This window comes from Manis javanica, chromosome 1 (assembly GCF_040802235.1).
Source record: "Manis javanica isolate MJ-LG chromosome 1, MJ_LKY, whole genome shotgun sequence".
NCBI classification, from domain to species: domain Eukaryota; kingdom Metazoa; phylum Chordata; class Mammalia; order Pholidota; family Manidae; genus Manis; species Manis javanica.
Genome location: NC_133156.1, coordinates 198437376 through 198457573, shown reverse-complemented (window position 1 = coordinate 198457573; position 20198 = coordinate 198437376). Strand labels below are relative to the sequence as shown.

General features: G+C 37.1%; 1 protein-coding gene across 2 annotated transcripts in view; it reads right to left on the bottom strand.

The window, feature by feature from the left end:
* The window catches only part of ASB3 (ankyrin repeat and SOCS box containing 3), a 123392-nt gene that overhangs the window by 65374 nt on the left and 37820 nt on the right, over window positions 1-20198 (bottom strand). For both annotated transcript variants that reach the window (XM_036991388.2, XM_073213301.1), the window contains exons 2-3: window positions 11323-11531; window positions 4882-5040 (exon numbers count right to left, since the gene is read on the bottom strand). In XM_036991388.2, the coding sequence (XP_036847283.1) occupies window positions 4882-5040; window positions 11323-11518 (355 nt within the window). In that variant the 5' untranslated portion in view covers window positions 11519-11531. The remainder of the gene's footprint in view (window positions 1-4881; window positions 5041-11322; window positions 11532-20198) is intronic.

The following is a 20198-nucleotide window of genomic DNA, read 5'->3' as shown; positions in this document are numbered from 1 at the left end:
GTTTCCATAGAAATTGTTCTATGAAGTCACGTTGGGTTGGATTTGAGCCTCCAATTTATCAATGTTGTTTTATATATATAGCAAAATAAAAAGAAAACCTACTTCTTATACAGTTAGATTTTCACTTAGATGTTACTATATGCATAAATAAGGATATTCTTATTTCCAAAGCAGTTTCACAAATTTATCCTTCGAATATTATGAATGCATTTATGAAGCAAGGGAAAAGGGATGGGGAGAGGAGACGACAAGGGTAAAGAAAAGAAATAAGGAGGCAGACTCCTTTTTAAAACAAACTTTAAATTCCATGTTAGCAAAACAAATATTGTAGAAGGACAATGTTCACATGGAAAGAAGTTTTCTGAATTTTCCCTTTCTTGTAAGGTTTTTTTTTCATTTTGATTTTTATTGCCACCAAACTAATTTTTATGAAAATCTTGGGGAATTCTGCGTAGGGAAGATGGTCCCATTACAAATGGTGCAGTAGTAATTTTTTCTCTGCATTTAGCCTTCAGTTCAAACATAATTATACATCACTGAAGTCAATAACTTTTCTAATCATCTGGCAAGTTTCCATAGTTCTTTTCATTTTCTCTATCCCTTGATCCTCTGGTTTTATATTTATAGTAACAGTCTAGGTGGTAACTGGGCCATCAGGATAGTTACTATAACATGCAAGGGAATATAGCTTCTCCAAAGTTTCAGCACAAAGCAGTTTTGGAACATGAATTCTACAGATGAGGAAAAAAGCTTTACAAGATAATGAAATGCTCTTTTTCACCTTCTAAATCCAGTTGGTCCAGTCACTTTTCCTCACCTAGAAATTACCGCCTGTAGTTTGTTGCAAACCCTAAAGTGTTCCTGATTTTGTTTCAATAATTTCTTTCATTATAGACTGAAACATGGATCACTACGGTTATTTAAGAGGCAGAAAGATATAGGTAAGCAAAGCAGACTGTGAAAATTATTTATTAAAAAAATAAATAATTTTGTCCCATTATTTATGGAGCAGAATAGACACTGGAGCCCAGATCACCTAACTAAAGAGCCATGTCCACTCTTCAACACTATGTTCTTACAAAAGCTAGGGCTATACTTTCCCTTTTTAAAAAATATTCAACTCCCAAACAAGAACCTAATACAACTGATGCTGTACTTGAGCACATAAAAGAACTACATGTTCTACATTTCCTTAGGCTTAAAGCCCCTCCTTGGGTCTAATTATGTTGGTAAATTTGCTGCAAAGAAACTAAATAAATCCTATTACTAAAAATAAGTGATTTGAAGTTATTCACTGGTTTGAATCTTAGCAACTCTTCCTTCAGTAACATAAAAAACTGCAAGTTAATGATATCCTGAAATATAAATCACTAAAAACTCTGCATTTTTTATTTTCTCCAAATACTTACATAATAAGTACAATAATAAATTTCATATATTGGACTATAATATTCTAAAACTGTAAACTAAGCAACCAAATTAGCATTTCTTAAATAGACCCATGGAATATTAGAGATATTGAGACAGACTTAAAAGACATCCACAAAGAAAAAGAATATTATGATCAAATACTTTTCAAAATGCTGGGTCAAAGTTAAAACAAGTGCTGTTTTATAAGAGGACTTCTCCTTCACTGGTTGGTTCATTCAACAAATAATTTACTGAATGCCACCTACATACCAGGCACTGATCTGGGCTTGGGAGTTAAAACAGTGACCAAAATAAATAAAATCCCTACTCTCACAGAACATTCTTTCTATTGGAAGGGTCAGTCAATAAACAAAGAAGCAAATAAATAAAATAGCTGCAGTCAGTGATAAGAGTTATAAATATACTAAGGTAGGATAAAGAATGCAGGGGTTACTTCAGATTAGGTGAGCACATTAAGCTACATGGCTAACGTTTCCTTTTATCTACATTGGGAAACATACAGCACATAGCATTTCTTAAACAAGTGTTCTTCAGGAACCCTCATTTGTCAATGAGCATCTATTAATAGCTCAGGAAATGTTATTCTAACCAATACACAGACTATAGTGGGACTGACTCAAATATAGCTCTTCTGATCCTAAACAGTGTTCTTACAGCTTCCTCATCTATAAAAGTGGAAATAGTAATAGTACATATCTCATAAATTCATGGCTAAAATTAAATGAGCTAATTCATGTAAAACCTGACACAGAGCTTGGAATAAATACTCTCTGCTCAATAAATGTTGCAATTACTATTAATACGGTTTTCTGTACATGATGTCTTCCTTTTTCATCCCGGGGTTACTTAGTTTTTCCCTTTCAATTATCTCAAACACTTTACTTCTATCTCTTTTATAGAACTGAATTCATTTTGTTCACTCCTCTATATGGTAAATTCCTTGAAGACAGCAACTAGAATAAAGATTGCACATAGTTGGGCCTCTTTGAAAGTGTACTATGTAGCTGTATAAAAAATATCCAAAATGGCTTATATGTAGATGTAGAAAAAAAGAAACTACGTAAAAGAGCAATTTCCCCTCTAGGAAACTCAAACCATATTACAGCAAAATTTCCATGAAACACCTTCAATAACGATACATTTCACTTATCCAAAATATTTTTATAAAATAACATCACCAATGAATGGGTCATACTCTTCTTGATAAGATGTGCTAAGATACCATTTCATTTATATGGTATTCCTGCCAGAAATGCATAACCTGAACTTTATCAAGAAAAAATATCAGACGAACCCAAACTGAAAAACATTATAGAAAATAAATGACCTGGACTCTTCAAAATTGTTAAAATCATAAAAGATTAGGATTGAAAAACTATTCCTACTCATAGGAAGCTAAAGAGACATAACAACTAAGTGCAACAATGATCCTAGACTGGATCCAAAACTAAGAAAAAATTTGTTTTTTGCTATAAAGGACATTAGTGGAACAACTGGCAAAATTGAATAAACTCTGTAGATTAAATAACAATACTGTTAACTTCCTGATTTTGATTATCATATGGCAGTTATGTTAAGAGAATTACACTGCTTTTATGAAGTTCACACTAAGTATTTATGGGTAAAGAAGCATTAGGTCTACAATGTATCTCAAAGGGTTCAGAAAAAAAATGTATAAGTATATTAGAAATAAAATGATAAAGCGGACATAGCAAAAGAACAAAATTTGGGTGAAACGTATTTAAGAATCCTTTGTACTATTACTGAACATTTCATTAAGCCTAAGAGTACTTCAAAACAAAATGTCTAAACACAAAAGTAGTGGGAGAAAAAAGGAAATGTGGCAAATAACCATATGAAAAGACACTAAATATCATTAGCAATCAGGAAGAAATGCAAATTAAAACCACAATGAGATGCCACTAAATCCCTTTTAGAATAACTAAAATATAAAAGCAAAAAAGAAAAATTTGTCAATACCAAGTGCTGGTGAGAATGTGGGGCAACTCAAACTCTCAAACATTTTTGGAGGGAAGGCAAAATGGTAGTTACTTTGTAAGAAACTTCCCAATTGTTTTCCAAAGTTAAATATACACTTACCACATGACCCAATAATCCTAAGTATTAATCCAAGAGAAGTTAAAACTTTCATATAAACAAAACCTTCATGTAAATATCTGTAGCAACTTATTCATAATCACCAAACACTGCAAACAACTCAAATGTCTATGAACCGGTAATGGATAAACTGTGGTACGTTCCTATAATGGAATACTATTTAGCAATAAAAAGGAATGAATTATTGATACATCTAACAACATGTTTGAATCTCAAAAGCATTAAGTTAAATGCAAGAAGTCAGTCTCAAAGATTGCATGTTGTATTATTCCATATACATACACAACATTCTGCAAAAAACAAACTACAAGGGTGAAAATTGGTCAGTAGTTGTCAGGTGCTAAGGATGGGGCAACTTAAAAATAGGCAGCATGATAGAATTTTGGGGTGTTGATATAACTGCTCTGTGTCTTGATTGTTTTCATTATATAATTTTATGCATATATAAAACTTACAGAAACATAATTAGACTAAAAAATGAATTTTACTGTACATAAACTTTGCGAACAGATATTTTTAAGTTCACAAGGAAAAAATTACAGTCATAGACAGCTCATTTTATTATCAGCCCAATAAAGACTACACAGGTACTATTACTCTCATTTTATCAGTGAGGAAACTGAAGTAAATAAATTAACATACAAATTATACATAGCAGGACCAAAAGTGTAGTCCAAATATATTGATTCTATACAAATGTTTTCTTCTCTTAATTTTCTCATGTCCCACTAAACATTATGGGCCACACTGTCCCTGAAGATAGGATCAAAGGGAGAGAAGGAAGGAAAATAGACAGGTTATTGGAAGTATGCCCTTTAGAATCTGACCTTTGTCCTCAAGGAATTAAAAATAGTTCAAAATTAAAGAAGTCTGAATAGTGATTCATATGGGCAACAAATTGGCATTAAGGATTAGCTGGTGACTTCTTCCATAAAACCTTCTTAAATTAATTTCCTAATGCAAGAAAAAAGCAAAAGCAAACATAACATATGCACTGGTAACCTTGTAACTATTGCCAACAAATTAAGCTATACCTGATCTTCAGGACAACACTGAGAACAACAACAATGATGGTGACCACAGTTCAAAACAGATTTTACAACTTTATATTAACATTTAAATATAGTGCTAGATGTCATCACCCAAGGGTGGAAAACAAGGGGGGAAACATTTAAAAATACTGTTTTGGTTTTAGAATCTTTTTTTTTTTTTATTATTTGCCAAAGAACCTATTATATGGGCAACAGCATGGGAGGAAATTAAAATTAGTTTCTTCAGTGAAAAATAAATAAAATAAGAAATAGCATCTATACCACAAATAGCACACCTCACCTAAAAACAGTGGTGTGGTTTCTTCTAAAGTAGTTGCGTTAGGATCTGCCCCAGCTTCTAAAAGAATTTGTATGATTTTCCAATGTCCTTGACTTGCAGCAAGATGTAACGCAGAGAAGCCTTCAAACGTCTTTATCTTAATGTAGTTTTCAGATGAATCTAAGTAAAAAGAAAAGAAAAAAACCCATCAACTAGAAGGTATCACTTTTATCTCTTAGAGTTAAAAAACAAAAAGATCCCAAGAAGAATTTAATGAAATATTAAAATATAATTATAAATGGAAAGTCTCCTGGTTTAAAACTCTTTAGAAAAATCATGTGTCACAGTGTGAACAGCTCTCTCTCATTCTTAACACACAAATTCTGCCCACACACTGATTCTCTGTTCTCTAATTTTTGATGGCTTGGGGAAGGGGAGTGGCAGGAGTTGAAAGTAACAAAAAGCAACATCTGAAGGGGATACAGCACCAAAGATTTGCTTAAGCAAGATTTACTGAAATATTAACAAACTGATTTTTTTATTTCTAAATTTCTGAGGGAAATGGTCTCATCTCTAGCATTAATTTCTTGTATTCAACTAATAAAGTAAAGACACTTCAAAAAACTCCTTCTCTGTCTTAACAGTTAGTTTATTATTTCTAAAATAATAAAATATACTCCAAAGAAATCAAATAGTCACACACAATTTATAAGAAACTTAAGAGTTAATTTACTTTAAGGTTTCTGGGGTTTATTTGTTATGAAAATCTCAAGGTTTGTAACATTCAAATTATGTAAAAAAAAGTCTACATTAAAATTTTTGTGGCTCCATAGCAAAATATAGCATTGAAAAGTGACTTTCTTACCTTTGCTTCCAAAACAACAAAATACCAAATCCACAATAAAAAATGGGGCTGTAAGGTGTATGATGAAGGTATTTCTGATGGTAGTAATTAACAAAAACAAAAATTTAATAAATTTTAAAACTTTAAACATATTTTCTTGAAATGACAGCACTAAAACTAATGTTCCTGACTAAAGTAATCATGTTTTAAATGATTCTTATAATTGCAACTCACTGATGAAGGTGAAAAACTAAGCCATAATAATATTCAAATAAGAGCTTGTAAGTATACTAAAAGAAAACAGCCTTAAACAATAAGATGTACAACTAAGCTGCAATATAGGGTAGTTATAAAGTTCATATCACAAAAACAGTGCTTCCCAGATTATTCAGAAGCTGACCTTTACTCATATATACACAAAACTATAAGGTTAAAAAATAGCGACAGACTCACAGACTCCAAGAAGGGACTAGCAGTTACCAAAGGGGAGGGGTAGGGGAGGACAGGTGGGGAGGAAGGGAGAAGAGGACTGTGGGGTATGATGATTAGTACACATGGTGTGTGTGGGGTCACAGGGAAGACAGTGTAGCACAGAGAAGACAAGTAGGGACTCTGTGGCATCTTACTAGAATGATGGACAGGGACTGCAATGGGGTATGGGGAGGAACTTGATAATAAAGGTGAATGTAGTAACCACATTGTTTATCTTGTGATACCAATAAGAGTGTATACCAATGAAACCTTAGAAAAAAAAAACTATAAGGTTAAGACATGAAAAACAATGAACACACAGATATATATATAGATACAGATAGCTCCTAAATGGGAAATTTCAATTATTATAAAGATGTTGGTTCTTCCCAAACTAATAAATAAATTTATTAAAATTCTAATATAAATGCCAATAAAGTGTACTGTTGGTTGGTTGGCTGGTTGGTTGTATGCTGGTAAAGTGATTCAAGTTGACAGGGACTGAGGACAGCAGGGAAAAGTAACAAAGAATTTAGAAAAATAAATAAGGGAAGTATTAAGGAGAACCCAGACTGACTTACAGACAGTAGGTGAAAAGTCAGCCAGAAACCTCCTCCCAAAACCACACAATATGAAAATACAGCAAATACAACTAATGCTGAAAGAGCAAATAGAATGAAGACTGTAGAACAGACTGTCTACATCTGGGGAAAAGAGAAGACCTAACGGAAAAGGGTAAAGTAGCAAAGCTGTGATCCAGCAGAACCAAAGCCCTCCCCCTACCCCAGCTTACTGTTGGGAAGAAGAGGAATGGAACAGGGAGGGGGTAGAAGCCTAAGACTGCTGAACACTCAGCTGGGGAGACTGTCTCCAGGATCATGAACCTCATTACATGGTGCTCTGGAGATTAGTGGTGTTGGAAAGCAAGGAAAGGCAGAATACTTGGAGAGACTGAGATTCCAGCCACCTGTGGAGAACAGGTACCCACAACTAGCTGCTCTGGGACAAAAGAAAGGCAGGCACTTTGAAAGATTTCCCAATAGCCAGAGGGCTACTAAAGGGGGAAGTATCACACAGAGATTGCTGCTCAAAAGAAAGAACAGGCGAACAAAATAAAAACTGTCCTAGCACACTCAGTCCAGCAGGTTGGTAACTTTTAGGAGCTTCAGGCACTCCATCTCCCTGGCTGGCGACATGCACTGAGGCACTCCGCCTGCCGCTCCATCTCCTGGCAGGCATCAGTTCGCAGACCTGCTACCCCAGCCATCACACCAGGCCACCCAGAGAGCAGCCCCACCAAAGGCAGATACAGGGGCGTAACACAGAGGCTCATCCCTGCGCACTCGGCCCACTGGCCCTGGCAGTGGAGGAAGGCAGTACAGCTGGGAAGTAGTAAAGAGCTCTTTCCTCTGGCAGGCACGGGTGCTGCTCACTCAAAACCACTGTCATTGCTCCAGGGGCTGGGCAGCTCCAGAGAATAAAGCTTCTGGGCACTAGAGGGCGCCACCTGCACAAAGTTATTACTCCATATTATTCATTAGGAATATGAAGCAGAAAACCTTGTTTAAACCAAAATCCCTCATCAAACACCTGAAAGAGGGCTAAGTGAAACTGAAATCACCAACCTTCTTGATAAAGATTTCAAAATAAAAGTCATAAACATGCTCATGGAGCTACAGAAAAATATTCAAGATCTCAGGGAAGGTTTCAAGAAAGAGACAGAAACTTTGAAAAAGGCAGTATCTGAAATGAAACATACAATGGAGGGATTTAAAAGCAGATGAGATAAGATACAGGAGACAGTAAATGAAACAGAAATTAAAGAACAGGAATACAAACAACCTGAAGCACAGAGAAAAAGAGATCTCTAGGAATGAAAGGATATTAAAAGAACTGTGTGACCAATCCAAAAGGAACAATATTCGCATTAAAGGGGTATCAAGAGAAGAACAGAGAGAAAAAGGGACAGGAAGTGTCTTTGAAGAGGTAATTGCTGAAAACTTCCCCAGTCTGGGGAAGGAGATAGCCTTTCAGGCCATGGAGGTCCACAGATGTCCCAACACAAGGGACCCAAGGAAGACAACAAAAAGATATATAATAATTAAAATGGCAAAGATCAAGGACAACAAAAGAGTATTAAAAGCAGCCAGAGAGAGAAAAAATATCAAATATAAAGGAAAACCCACCAGGCTATCATCCTGAGGTCAAAGACCTATACCCTGAAAACTATAAGACACTCATGAGAGAAATTAAAGAAGACACCAATAAATGGAAATACATCCCATGCTCATGGATAGGAAGAATTAATATTGTCAAAAAGGCCATCCTGCCTAAAGCTATCAACAGATTCATTGCAGTCCCTATCAAAATACCAACAGCATTCTTAAACGAACTATAACAAATAGTTCTAAAATTCATATGAAACCACAAAAGACCCCAAGTAGCCAAAGAAATCCTGAGAAGGAAGAATAAAGCTGGGGGGATTATGCTCCCTAACTTCAAGCTCTATTACAAAGCCATAGTAATCAAGACAATTCGGTACTGGCACAAGAACAGAGCAATAGATCAACAGAACAGAATAGAGAACCCAGATATAAACCCACACATATATGTTTAATTAATACATGATAAAGAAGCCATGGATAGACAATGGTGAAATGACAGTTTCCTCAACTGGTGTTGGCAAAACTGGGCAGCTACATCTAAGAGAATGAAACTGGATTACTGCCTAACTCCACACACAAAAGTAAACTCGAAATGGATCTAAGACGTAAATATAAGTCATGAAACCATAAAACTCTTAGAAGAAAACATAGGCAAAAATCTCTTGAATATAAACATGAGCAACTTTTTCCTGAACACATCTCCTTGGGCAAGAGAAGCAAAAGGAAAAATGAACAAATGGGACTACATCAAACTAAAAAGCTTCTGTACAGCAAAAGACACCATCAGTAGAAGAAAAAGGCACCCTACAGTATGGAAGAAATATTCATGAATGACATATCTGACAAGAGCTTAACATACAAAATATATAAAGAACTCACACGCCTCAACACCCAAAGAGCAAATAAACCAGTTAAAAAATTGACAGAGGATCTATACAGATGCTTCTCCAAAGAAGAAATTCAGATGGCCAACAGGCACATGAAAAGATGCTCCACATTGTTAATCATCAGGGAAATGCACATTAAACCACAGTGAGATATCACCGCACACCAGTAAGGATGGCCAGCATTGAAAAGACTAAAAACAACAAATGCTGGCAAGGATGCGGAGAAAGGGGAACCCTCCACTGCTGGTGGCAATGTAAGCTAGTTCAACCACTGTGGAAAGCAATATGGGGGTTCCTCAAAAAACTAAAAGTAGAAATCCCATTTGACCCAGGAATTCCACTCCTAGGAATTTACCCATGGAATATACAAGTTCTCAGATTCAAAAAGACATATGCACCCCCACATTCATCACAGCACTATTTACAGTAGCCAAGATATGGAAGCAACCTAAGTATTCATCAGTAGATGAATGGATAAAGAAGATGTGGTACATATACACAATGGAATACTATTCAGCCATAAGAAAGAAAAAAAAATCCTACCATTTGCAACAGCATGGATCGAGCTGGAGGACATATGCTCAGTGAAATAAGCCAGGCAGAGGACAAGTACCAAATGATTTCCCTCATTTATGGAGTGTAACAACGAAGCAAAACTAAAGGAACAAAATAGCAGTAGTATCACAGACTGCAAGAAGGGACTAGCCATTACCAAAGAGGAGGGGTGGGGTTGGGCAGGTGGGGAGGTAGGGAAAACGGGATTGAGGAGTATCATGACTGGCACACATAGTGTGTGGTGAGGATCATGGGGAAGAGAGTGTAGCATAGAGAAGGCAAATAGTGACTCTGTGGCATCTAACTACACTGATGGACAGTGACTGCAATGGGGTATGGGGGGGGCTCAATAATATGGGTGAATGTAGTAACCACATTGTTTTTCAAGTGAAACCTTCATAAGAGTGTATATCAATAACACCTTAATAAAAAAAATAAAAAGGGCACAGAATCTGAACAGACACTTCTCCAAAGAAATTCAGATGGCCAACAGGCACATGAAAAGATGCTCCACATTGCTAATCATCAGGGAAAACGCAAACTAAAACTACAATGAGATATCCCCTCATACCAGTTAGGATGGCCAACATCCAAAAGACAAACAACAACAAATGTTGGCAAGGATGCAGAGAAAGGGGAACCCTCCTACACTGTTGGTGGGAATGTAAATTAGTTCAACGACTGTGGAAAGCAATATGGAGGTTCCTCAAAAAACTGAAAATAGAAATACCATTTGACCCAGGAATTCCACTCCTAGGAATTTAACCAAAGAAAACAAGATCCCTGATTCAAAAAGACATATGCACCCCTATGTTTATTGCAGCACTGTTCACAATAGCCAAGATATGGACACAACCTAAGTGTCCATCAGTAGATGAGCGGATAAAGAAGAGGTGGTACATATATACAATGAAATACTATACAGCCATAAGAAAACAAATTCTACCATTTTGCAAAACATGGATGGAGCTGGAGGGTATTATGTTCAGTGAAATAAGCCAGGCAGAAAAAGACAAGTGCCAAATGGCTTCACTCATTTGTAGAGTATAACAATAAAGCAAAACTGAAGGAACAAAACAGCAGCAGACTCACAGACTCCAAGAGACTAGCATTACCAAAGGGAAGGGGGTGGGGAGGATGGGTGGGAAGGGAGGGAGAAGGGGATTAAGGGGTATTATGATTAGCACATACAATGTAGGGGGAGCACAGGGAAAGCAGTATAGCACACAGAAGACAAGTAGTGACTCTACAGCATCTTACTACGCTGACAGACAGTGACTGCATTGGGGTGTTTGAGGAGGACTTGACAATATGTGTGAATGTAGTAACCCCAATGTTGCTCATGTGAAACCTGCATAAGATGTATATTAATGATACCTTAATAAAAATAATAATAATAATAATAATGCACAAGCAGTTACTTTATGGTTATAGGAAGGGAAACAAATACTGTTGTTAATAAATTATGTATTAGCATTTTTTAATGTTTTATTCATCCAGCTTTATAGGCCCAACCCCTCATACCTTGAATTTACTTTACCTGCATGAATTAACATCTGCAAACATTCTACAGAGTTGTGATAAGCTGCTTCATGAATTGGCATCCATCCCCTGTTATCAGCTACATTAATGCTACGTCCCTTTTTGAGCAGTTTTCTTAAGACTTTAATGTTTCCTTCCCTGGCAGCAAGTCCAACTGTGGAGCACGTGTGAGAGTAAGCCTCTGTAAAATCCATTCTTTTCACCAGTCTACAAAACAAAGCAGAACGAAAACATTGATGAAACAACACTGCACTTCTAGAGATTAGCAGATAGCAGTGGGCCTGTCTAGCATCTCTCATAGAACTGCTAAGGAAAAACCCAAAGTGGGGAAAGCAACCAGCTAAGCCACAGTCTCTTGGAGAGTATAAACCACAAGGTCTCTATGTTTGGGGAACTGAAATTCCTTGAAATATTCTTATCAAAATTATCAAGTTAGTTTTAAGTGCTCTATCATTTCTTTTCTGGAAATGTTGTCTGCATAGCTCCTTCCTGTTCATACCTCACCAAAATGCACTTCATGTTTATAAGAGAGCTAAACATCTCCAGTTAACCCCACACCTGTGCTCTATTATGCAAAGATGGCCATTTAACTACTAGCAATGCTCAGCCTCAAGAATTAACTTACTGGCCTCTCTAGGAAAAAGCTAAACCCCAAAAGGTTAGAAAAAAGGAGTAAAGGACATTTATTGAAAAGAACAAATATAAGTAGTAATTCTAGTCCTAGTCTTCCTGCCCCTACTGCTTCTTTCCAGAAGGAGCTAAACACTAAAGTTCTCTTTCCATGATAGAAGTCACATTGGATATACTAAAATGAACAGAGTATCATTAAGTTGAGTCTAGCTTTCCTGTACAAGCCCAGCAACACCTCTACAGCCTATTGTCCTCTTCCTCATTACCTCCCTTCAAAGTTCATTTCAAATTCCTCTGGAGCTAGGGTCCAGCATAACTCTCAGTGCATGACTCTCACAAAGACAATTTCTTATTAGTCACATTATGAGGAAGTTTAGGATAATTCAGTATTCAGTAGAATATTTATCTCCCAAGAAGTAGTACTCTCTTTCAGTAATACCTCGATCCCATTCTTCCTCTTTGTTTTTCTAATGATCTTATGAGGTCATTCATGAAATGTCAACAACATTATCCAGTTCAATACAGATGAGAAATTTTCTAGAACCACATTCTAAATAATTATCCATAAAAGGAAAGTTTGAGGAAAGAGGTTAAAAGAAAGCATGCAGTATTTCCTGTAGTAAATTTAAACTTATCCATAGTCACACTGAAATATAAAACTGTACCTACAGTAGTTGATTCTGTAATGACCCAAATAACTAATGTTGGCTATGGATTAATCTGATTAGTCCACTACTAAGAAAGTGAAGCTATTTATTATATAACATTCAATTATTCAGTTAACATTTATTTACTGAGCACTAACTAGATGATCAGCAATGTGGAGGATATAAGGATGACACATAGATTCCATCTCACATCATGTATAGTCTCATAGCAATGATAAATACATATGATTCAAAATAAAAAGTAGAAGTACCATAAGAGAAGTTCAGATATAGCCATGGGTAATCAAAAAAGGGAGAAATTACTTCAACTTGTGAAAGACAGGAGCTGGCCCTTAAAGGATAGGGAGGATTTGACAATGAGACAACCAGCAGGAGAGCATTCTTAGGCCAAAGGAAAACATAACCAAAATTATGTAAATGAACAAACAAGGGTGAATAAGGGACGATGAATAAAGGAAGCAATTAGTTCTCTTTGGTAGGAAGATTAAGTAAACAGAGAACAGCAGGCAAGTTAAGTTACAGAGGTAGACAAAGGCCAACTGTGGAAAATCTTGAATGCTAAGCTATACTTCTTGAACCATGATAACTTCTAGCCACCACCATTATATCCAAGTATCACAGAAAAGAATAAATTACACATTTCAGGGCAATTTATAAGAGTATTCATCTATTAAAGAGTAATTTTTTTCTATATAGGAAAAAAAAAAACACAAACATGCCCAAGAATACTATTCTGAAGACATGAAAAACAACATTCTAGTGAAAACAGGTATGAATCCCTTTCCAAATTTTACTGGCTTTTCTGACAGATACAAGTAATGTGAATGTATCCAGATTAATAGGTAGTAACTTGGATAAATTATCAGAACTGGATAATACCTTTGAGCTTCTTAAGGAGGGAAGGAAAAGCCAAAAAGAAATGTATTACAGTATCAGGATCATTCCCTTCAATCCTTAATACCAACTTGTTAACATAAATAAGCTGCTTATAAGATCTCCTTTTATTAAAAACCTATGTTCTAGACTACAAGAGAGTATAAATAATCAAGTATGACTGATAAACTTCAACTGGAACCTGGACTGGTGAAAAAGAAATTAGCTACAATAAGCAATTCTGAGACAATTAAGGAAATCTGAATGTAGAATAGATAGAGGATGACAAAATTGTAGCTATTGTTCCTAGATGTGATAATGGCGTTGTGCTTATTAGGAGAATGTCCTTATTTTTATAAATATTCAGTAGTGAAAAGTCATAACACATACATACAACATAAAATATTTTAGATTAAAAAGCATATACAGAAACCGGCAGAGCCAAGATGGCGGCGTGAGTAGAGCAGCAGAAATCTCCTCCCAAAACCACATATATTTTTGAAATACAACAAATGTATCTCTTCCTAAAAGAGAGACCAGAAGACATAGGACAACAGCCAGACTACATCCACACCTGCGAGAACCCAGCGCCTCGCAAAGGGGGTAAGATACAAGCCACGGCCTGGCGAGACCTGAGCACCCCTCCCCCCAGCTCCTGGCAGGAAGAGAGGAGTCAGAGGAGGGAGGGACAGGGAGCCCAGGGCTGCTAAACACCCAGCCCAAGCCATCCGCACCAGAGCATGAGTGGGGTGCTGGAAACTAGGGAAACAGGACAGTAAGACCTGTGAGCGAGTCCCCACAGCTGGTGCCCTCGGGACAAAGAAAAGTGAGTGCTTTTTGAAAGTCTTAAATGGACAGGGACCCCACCACTGGATGGAAGTGTCCTGGGACACTTAGCCCAGCAGCTGGGAATCCCGGGGAACTCTGGGCACTCTAACCCCCTGGGAAGCAGGGCAGCTTGGAGACCCCTCATGGAGATAAAAAGCCTTCCGGCCGTTTCCCCTCTAACATGGCTCCACCATATGGGAGCAGCAGCTGAAGGCAGATCACGCCCACAGCAAATGCGGAGCAAAACTCCATAGCGGCCGGCAAGATTCAGAAGCCCCATCTACGTGCAGCTGCCCAGAACAAGCCACTAGAGGTCGCTGTCCTCCAAGGAGAGGAAGGTCACAAACCAATAAGAAGGGACGTTCTCCCAGCCATCACTTACACCAGCTCCGCAAACTATCTCTATCACCATGAAAAGGCAGAAAAATTTGATACAGACCAAAATCACAACGCCTGAGAAGGAGACAGACCTAACCAGTCTTCCTGAAAAAGAATTCAAAATAAAAATCATAAACATGCTGACAGAGCTGCAGAGAAATATACAAAAGCTAAGGGATGACGTCCAGAGGGAGATTACATAAGTGAAACAATCTCTGGAAGGATTTATAAGCAGAATGGATAATATGCAAGAGGCCATTGATGGAATAGAAACCAGAGAACAGGAATGCGTAGAAGCTGACGCAGAGAGAGATAAAAGAATCTCCAGGAATGAAACAATATTAAGCGAACTGCATGACCAATCCAAAAGGAACAATATCTGCATTATAGGGGTACCAGAAGAAGAGAGAGAAAAAGGGATTGAAAGTGTCTTTGAAGAAATAATTGCTGAGAACTTCCCCAAACTGGGGGAGGAAATAGTTGCTCAGACTACAGAAGCACACAGAAATCCCAACAGAAGGAACCCAAAGAGGGCAACACCAAGACACATAATAATTAAAATGGCAAAGATCAAGGACAAGGACAGAGTATTAAAGGCAGCCAGAGAGAGAAAAAAGGTCACCTACAAAGGAAAACCCATCAAGCTATCATCAGATTTCTCAACAGAAACCTGACAGGCCAGAAGAGAATGGCATGATATATTTAATGCAATGAAACAGAAGGGCCTTGAACCAAGACAACTGTATCCAGCACAATTATCATTTAAATATGAAGGAGGGATTGAACAATTCCCAGACAAGCAAAAGTTGAGGGAATTTGCCTCCCACAAACCACCTCTACAAAGTATCTTAGAGGGACTGCTCTAGATGGGAGCACTCCTAAAAAGAGCACAGAACAAAACACCCAACATATGAAGAATGGAGGAGGAGAAATAAGAAGGGAGAGAAATAATCATCAGACTGTGTTTATAATAGCTCAATAAGCAAGTTAAGTTAGACAGTAAGGTAGTAAAGAAGCTAACCTTGAACCTTTGGTAACCACAAATCTAAAGCCTGCAATGGCAATAAGTACATATCTTTTAATAATCACCCTAAATGTAAATGGACTGAATGCACCAATTAAAAGACACAGAGTAATAGAATGGATAAAAAAGCAAGACCCATCTATATGCTGCTTACAAGAGATTCACTGCAAACCCAAAGACATGCACAAATTAAAAGTCAAGGGATGGAAAAGGATATTTCATGCAAACAACAGGGAGAAAAAAGCAGGTGTTGCAATACTAGTATCAGACAAAATAGCCTTCAAAACAAAGAAAGTAACAAGAGATAAAGAAGGACAATACATAATGATAAAGGGCTCAGTCCAACAAGAGGATATAACCATTCTAAATATATATGCACCCAACACAGGAGCACCAGCATATGTGAAACAAATACTAACAGAACTAAAGAGGAAAATAGACTGCAAAGCATTCATTTTAGGAGACTTCAAGACACCACTCACCCCAAAGCATAGATCCACCGGGCAGAAAATAAGTAAGGACACACAGGCACTGAACAACACACTAGAACAGATGGACCTAATAGACATCTATAGAATTCTACATCCAAAAGCAACAGGATACACATTCTTCTCAAGTCCACATGGAACATTCTCCATAATGGACCACATACTAGGCTACAAAAAGAGCCTCAGTAAACTCCAAAAGATTGAAATCCTACCAACCAACTTTTCAGACCACAAAGGTATAAAACTAGAAATAAATTGTACAAAAAAAAGCAAAAAGGCTCACAAACACATGGAGGCTTAACAACATGCTCCTAAATAATCAATGGATCAACGACCAAATTAAAATGGAGATTCAGCAATATATGGAAACAAATGACAACAACACAAAGCCCCAACTTCTGTGGGATGCAGCAAAAGCAGTCTTAAGAGGGAACTATATAGCAATCCAGGCATGTTTAAAGAAGGAAGAATAAACCCAAATGAATAGTCTAATGTCACAATTATCAAAATTGGAAAAAGAAGAACAAATGAGGCCTAATGTCAGCAGAAGGAGGGACATAATAAAGATCAGAGAAGAAATAAACAAAATTGAGAAGAATAAAACAAAAGAAAACATCAATGAAACCAAGAGCTGGTTCTTCGAGAAAATAAACAAAATAGATAAACCCCTAGCCAGACTTATTAAGACAAAAAGTGAATGTACACACATCAAAAGAATCAGAAACGAGAAAGGAAAAATCACGACGGACCCCACAGAAATACAAAGAATTATTAGAGAATACTATGAAAGCCTACATGCTAACAAGCTGGAAAACCTAGGAGAAATGGACAACTTCCTAGAAAAATACAACCTTCCAAGACTGACCCAGAAAGAAACAGAAAATCTAAACAGACCAATTACCAGCAACGAAATTGAAGCGGTAATTAAAAAACTACCAAAGAACAAAACCCCCGGGCCAGATGGATTTACCTCGGAATTTCATCAGACATACAGAGAAGACATAATACCCATTCTCCTTCAAGTTTTCCAAAAAATAGAAGAGGAGGGAATACTTCCAAACTCATTCTACGAAGCCAACATCACCCTAATACCAAAACCAGGCAAAGACTCCACCAAAAAAGAAAACTACAGACCAATATCCCTGATGAATGTAGATGCAAAAATACTCAACAAAATATTAGCAAACCAAATTCAAAAATACATCAAAAGGATCATACACGATGACCAAGTGGGATTCATCCCAGGGATGCAAGGATGGTACAACATTCGAAAATCCATCAACATCATCCACCACATCAACAAAAAGAAAGACAAAAACCACATGATTATCTCCATAGATGCTGAAAAAGCATTTGACAAAATTCAACATCCATTCATGATAAAAACTCTCAACAAAATAGGCATAGAGGGCAACTACCTCAAATTAATAAAGGCCATATATGACAAACCCACAGCTAACATCATACTCAACAGTGAAAAGCTGAAAGCTTTTCCTCTGAGATCGGGAACAAGACAGGGATGCCCACTCTACAACTGTTACTCCACATAGTACTAGAGGTCCTCGTCATAGCAATTAGACAAAACAAAGAAATACAAGGAATCCAGATTGGTAAAGAAGTCAAACGGTAACTATTTGCAGATGACATGATATTGTACATAAAAAACCCTAAAGACTCCACTCCAAAACTACTAGAACTAATATCGGAATTCAGCAAAGTTACAGGATACAAAATTAACACACAGAAATTTGTGGCTTTCCTATACTCTAACAATGAACTAATAGAAAGAGAAATCAGGAAAGCAATTCCATTTACAATAGCATCAAAAAGAATAAAATACCTAGGAATAAACCTAACCAAGGAAGTGAAAGACCTATACCCTGAAAACTACAAGACACTCTTAAAAGAAATTAAAGGTGACACTAACAAATGGAAACTCATCCCATGCTCCTGCCTAAGAAGAACTAATATCGTCAAAATGGCCATCCTGCCCAAAGCAATCTACAGATTCAATGCAATCCCTAACAAATTACCAACAGCATTCTTCAAAAAAGTGGAACAAATAGTTCAAAAATTCATATGGAACCACCAAAGGCCCCAAATAGCCAAAGCAATCCTGAGAAGGAAGAATAAAGTGGGGGAGATCTTGCTCCCCAGCTTCAAGCTCTACTACAAAGCCACAGTAATCAAGACAATTTGGTACTGGCACAAGAACAGAGCAACAGACCAGTGGAACAGAATAGAGACTCCAAACATTAACCCAAACATATATGGCCAATTAATATACGATAAAGGAGCCATGGACATACAATGGGGAAATGACATTCTCTTCAACAGATGGTGCTGGCAAAACTGGACAGCTACATGTAAGAGAATGAAACTGGATCACGGTCTAACCCCATACACAAAAGTAAATTCGAAATGGATCAAAGACCTGAATGTAAGTCATGAAACCATAAAACTCTTAGAAAAAAACAAAGGCAAAAATCTCATGGACATAAACATGAGTGACTTCTTCATGAACATATCTCCTCGGGCAAAGGAAACAAAAGCAAAAATGAACAAGTGGGACTATATCAAGCTAAAAAGCTTCTGTACAGCAAAGGACACCATCAATAGAACAAAAAGGCATCCTACACTATGGGAGAATATATTTATAAATGACAGATCCGATAAAGGGTTGACATTCAAAATATATAAAGAGCTCACATACCTCAACAAACAAAAAGCAAATAATCAAATTAAAAAATGGGCAGAGGAGTTGAATAGACAGTTCTCTAAAGAAGAAATTCAGATGGCCAACAGACACATGAAAAGATGCTCCATATCACTTGTCATCAGAGAAATGCAAATTAAAACCACAATGAGATATCACCTCACACCAGTAAGGATCGCCATCATCGAAAAGACAAACAACAAATGTTGGCAAGGTTGTGGAGAAAGGGGAACCCTCCTACACTGCTGGTGGGAATGTAAATTAGTTCAACCATTGTGGAAAGCAGTATGGTGGTTCCTCAAAAAACTCAAATTAGAAATACCATTTGACCCAGGAATTCCACTTCTAGGAATTTACCCTAAGAATGCAGCACTCCAGTTTGAAAAAGACTGATGCACCCCTATGTTTATCACTACACTATTTACAATAGCCAAGATATGGAAGCAACCTAAACGTCCATCAGTAGATGAAGGGATAAAGAAGACGTGGTACATATACACAATGGAATATTATTCAGCCTTAAGAAGAAACCAAATCCTACCATTTGCAACATGGATGGAGCTAGAGGGTATTATGCTCAGTGAAATAAGCCAGGTGGAGAAAGACAAGTACCAAATGATTTCACTCATATGTGGAGTATAAGAACAAAGGAAAACTGAAGGAACAAAACAGAAGCAGAATCACAGAACCCAAGAATGGACTAATAGCTACCAAAGGGAAAGGGACTGAGGAGGATGAGTGGGAAGGGAGGGACAAGGGCAGGGAAAAAGAAAGGGGGCATTACGATTAGCATGTATAGTGGGGGGGGGGGAATGGGGAGGGCTGTGCAACACAGAGAAGACAAGTAGTATTTTACAGCATCTTACTACGCTGATGCACAGTGACTGTGAAGGGGTATGTGGGGGGGAACTGGTGAAGGGGGGAGCCCAGTAATGATAGTGTTCTTCATGCAATTGTAGATTAATGATACCAAAATAAAAATAAATAAAAAATAAAAAGTGTATACAGATAAAAAAGAAGTAAAGCAACTGGCAAAATCACATGGAGATTATATGAATGGTCACTATATTCTTTTTCTCTAACTTTTCTGTATGTTTCAAATTTTTCAAAAGTTGTGGGTTGGCAAAACTAACCATCCCAGGCAATGTAAAACTACAAAACTTGGAGAAAATATGAAAAGACTATGTTACTCTTAAACTAAGTCTTTCTTGGTAGCAGTTGTCTGCTGATTTCTTAAGGGCTCAGATAACACTCTTTGAACCTGAGTAT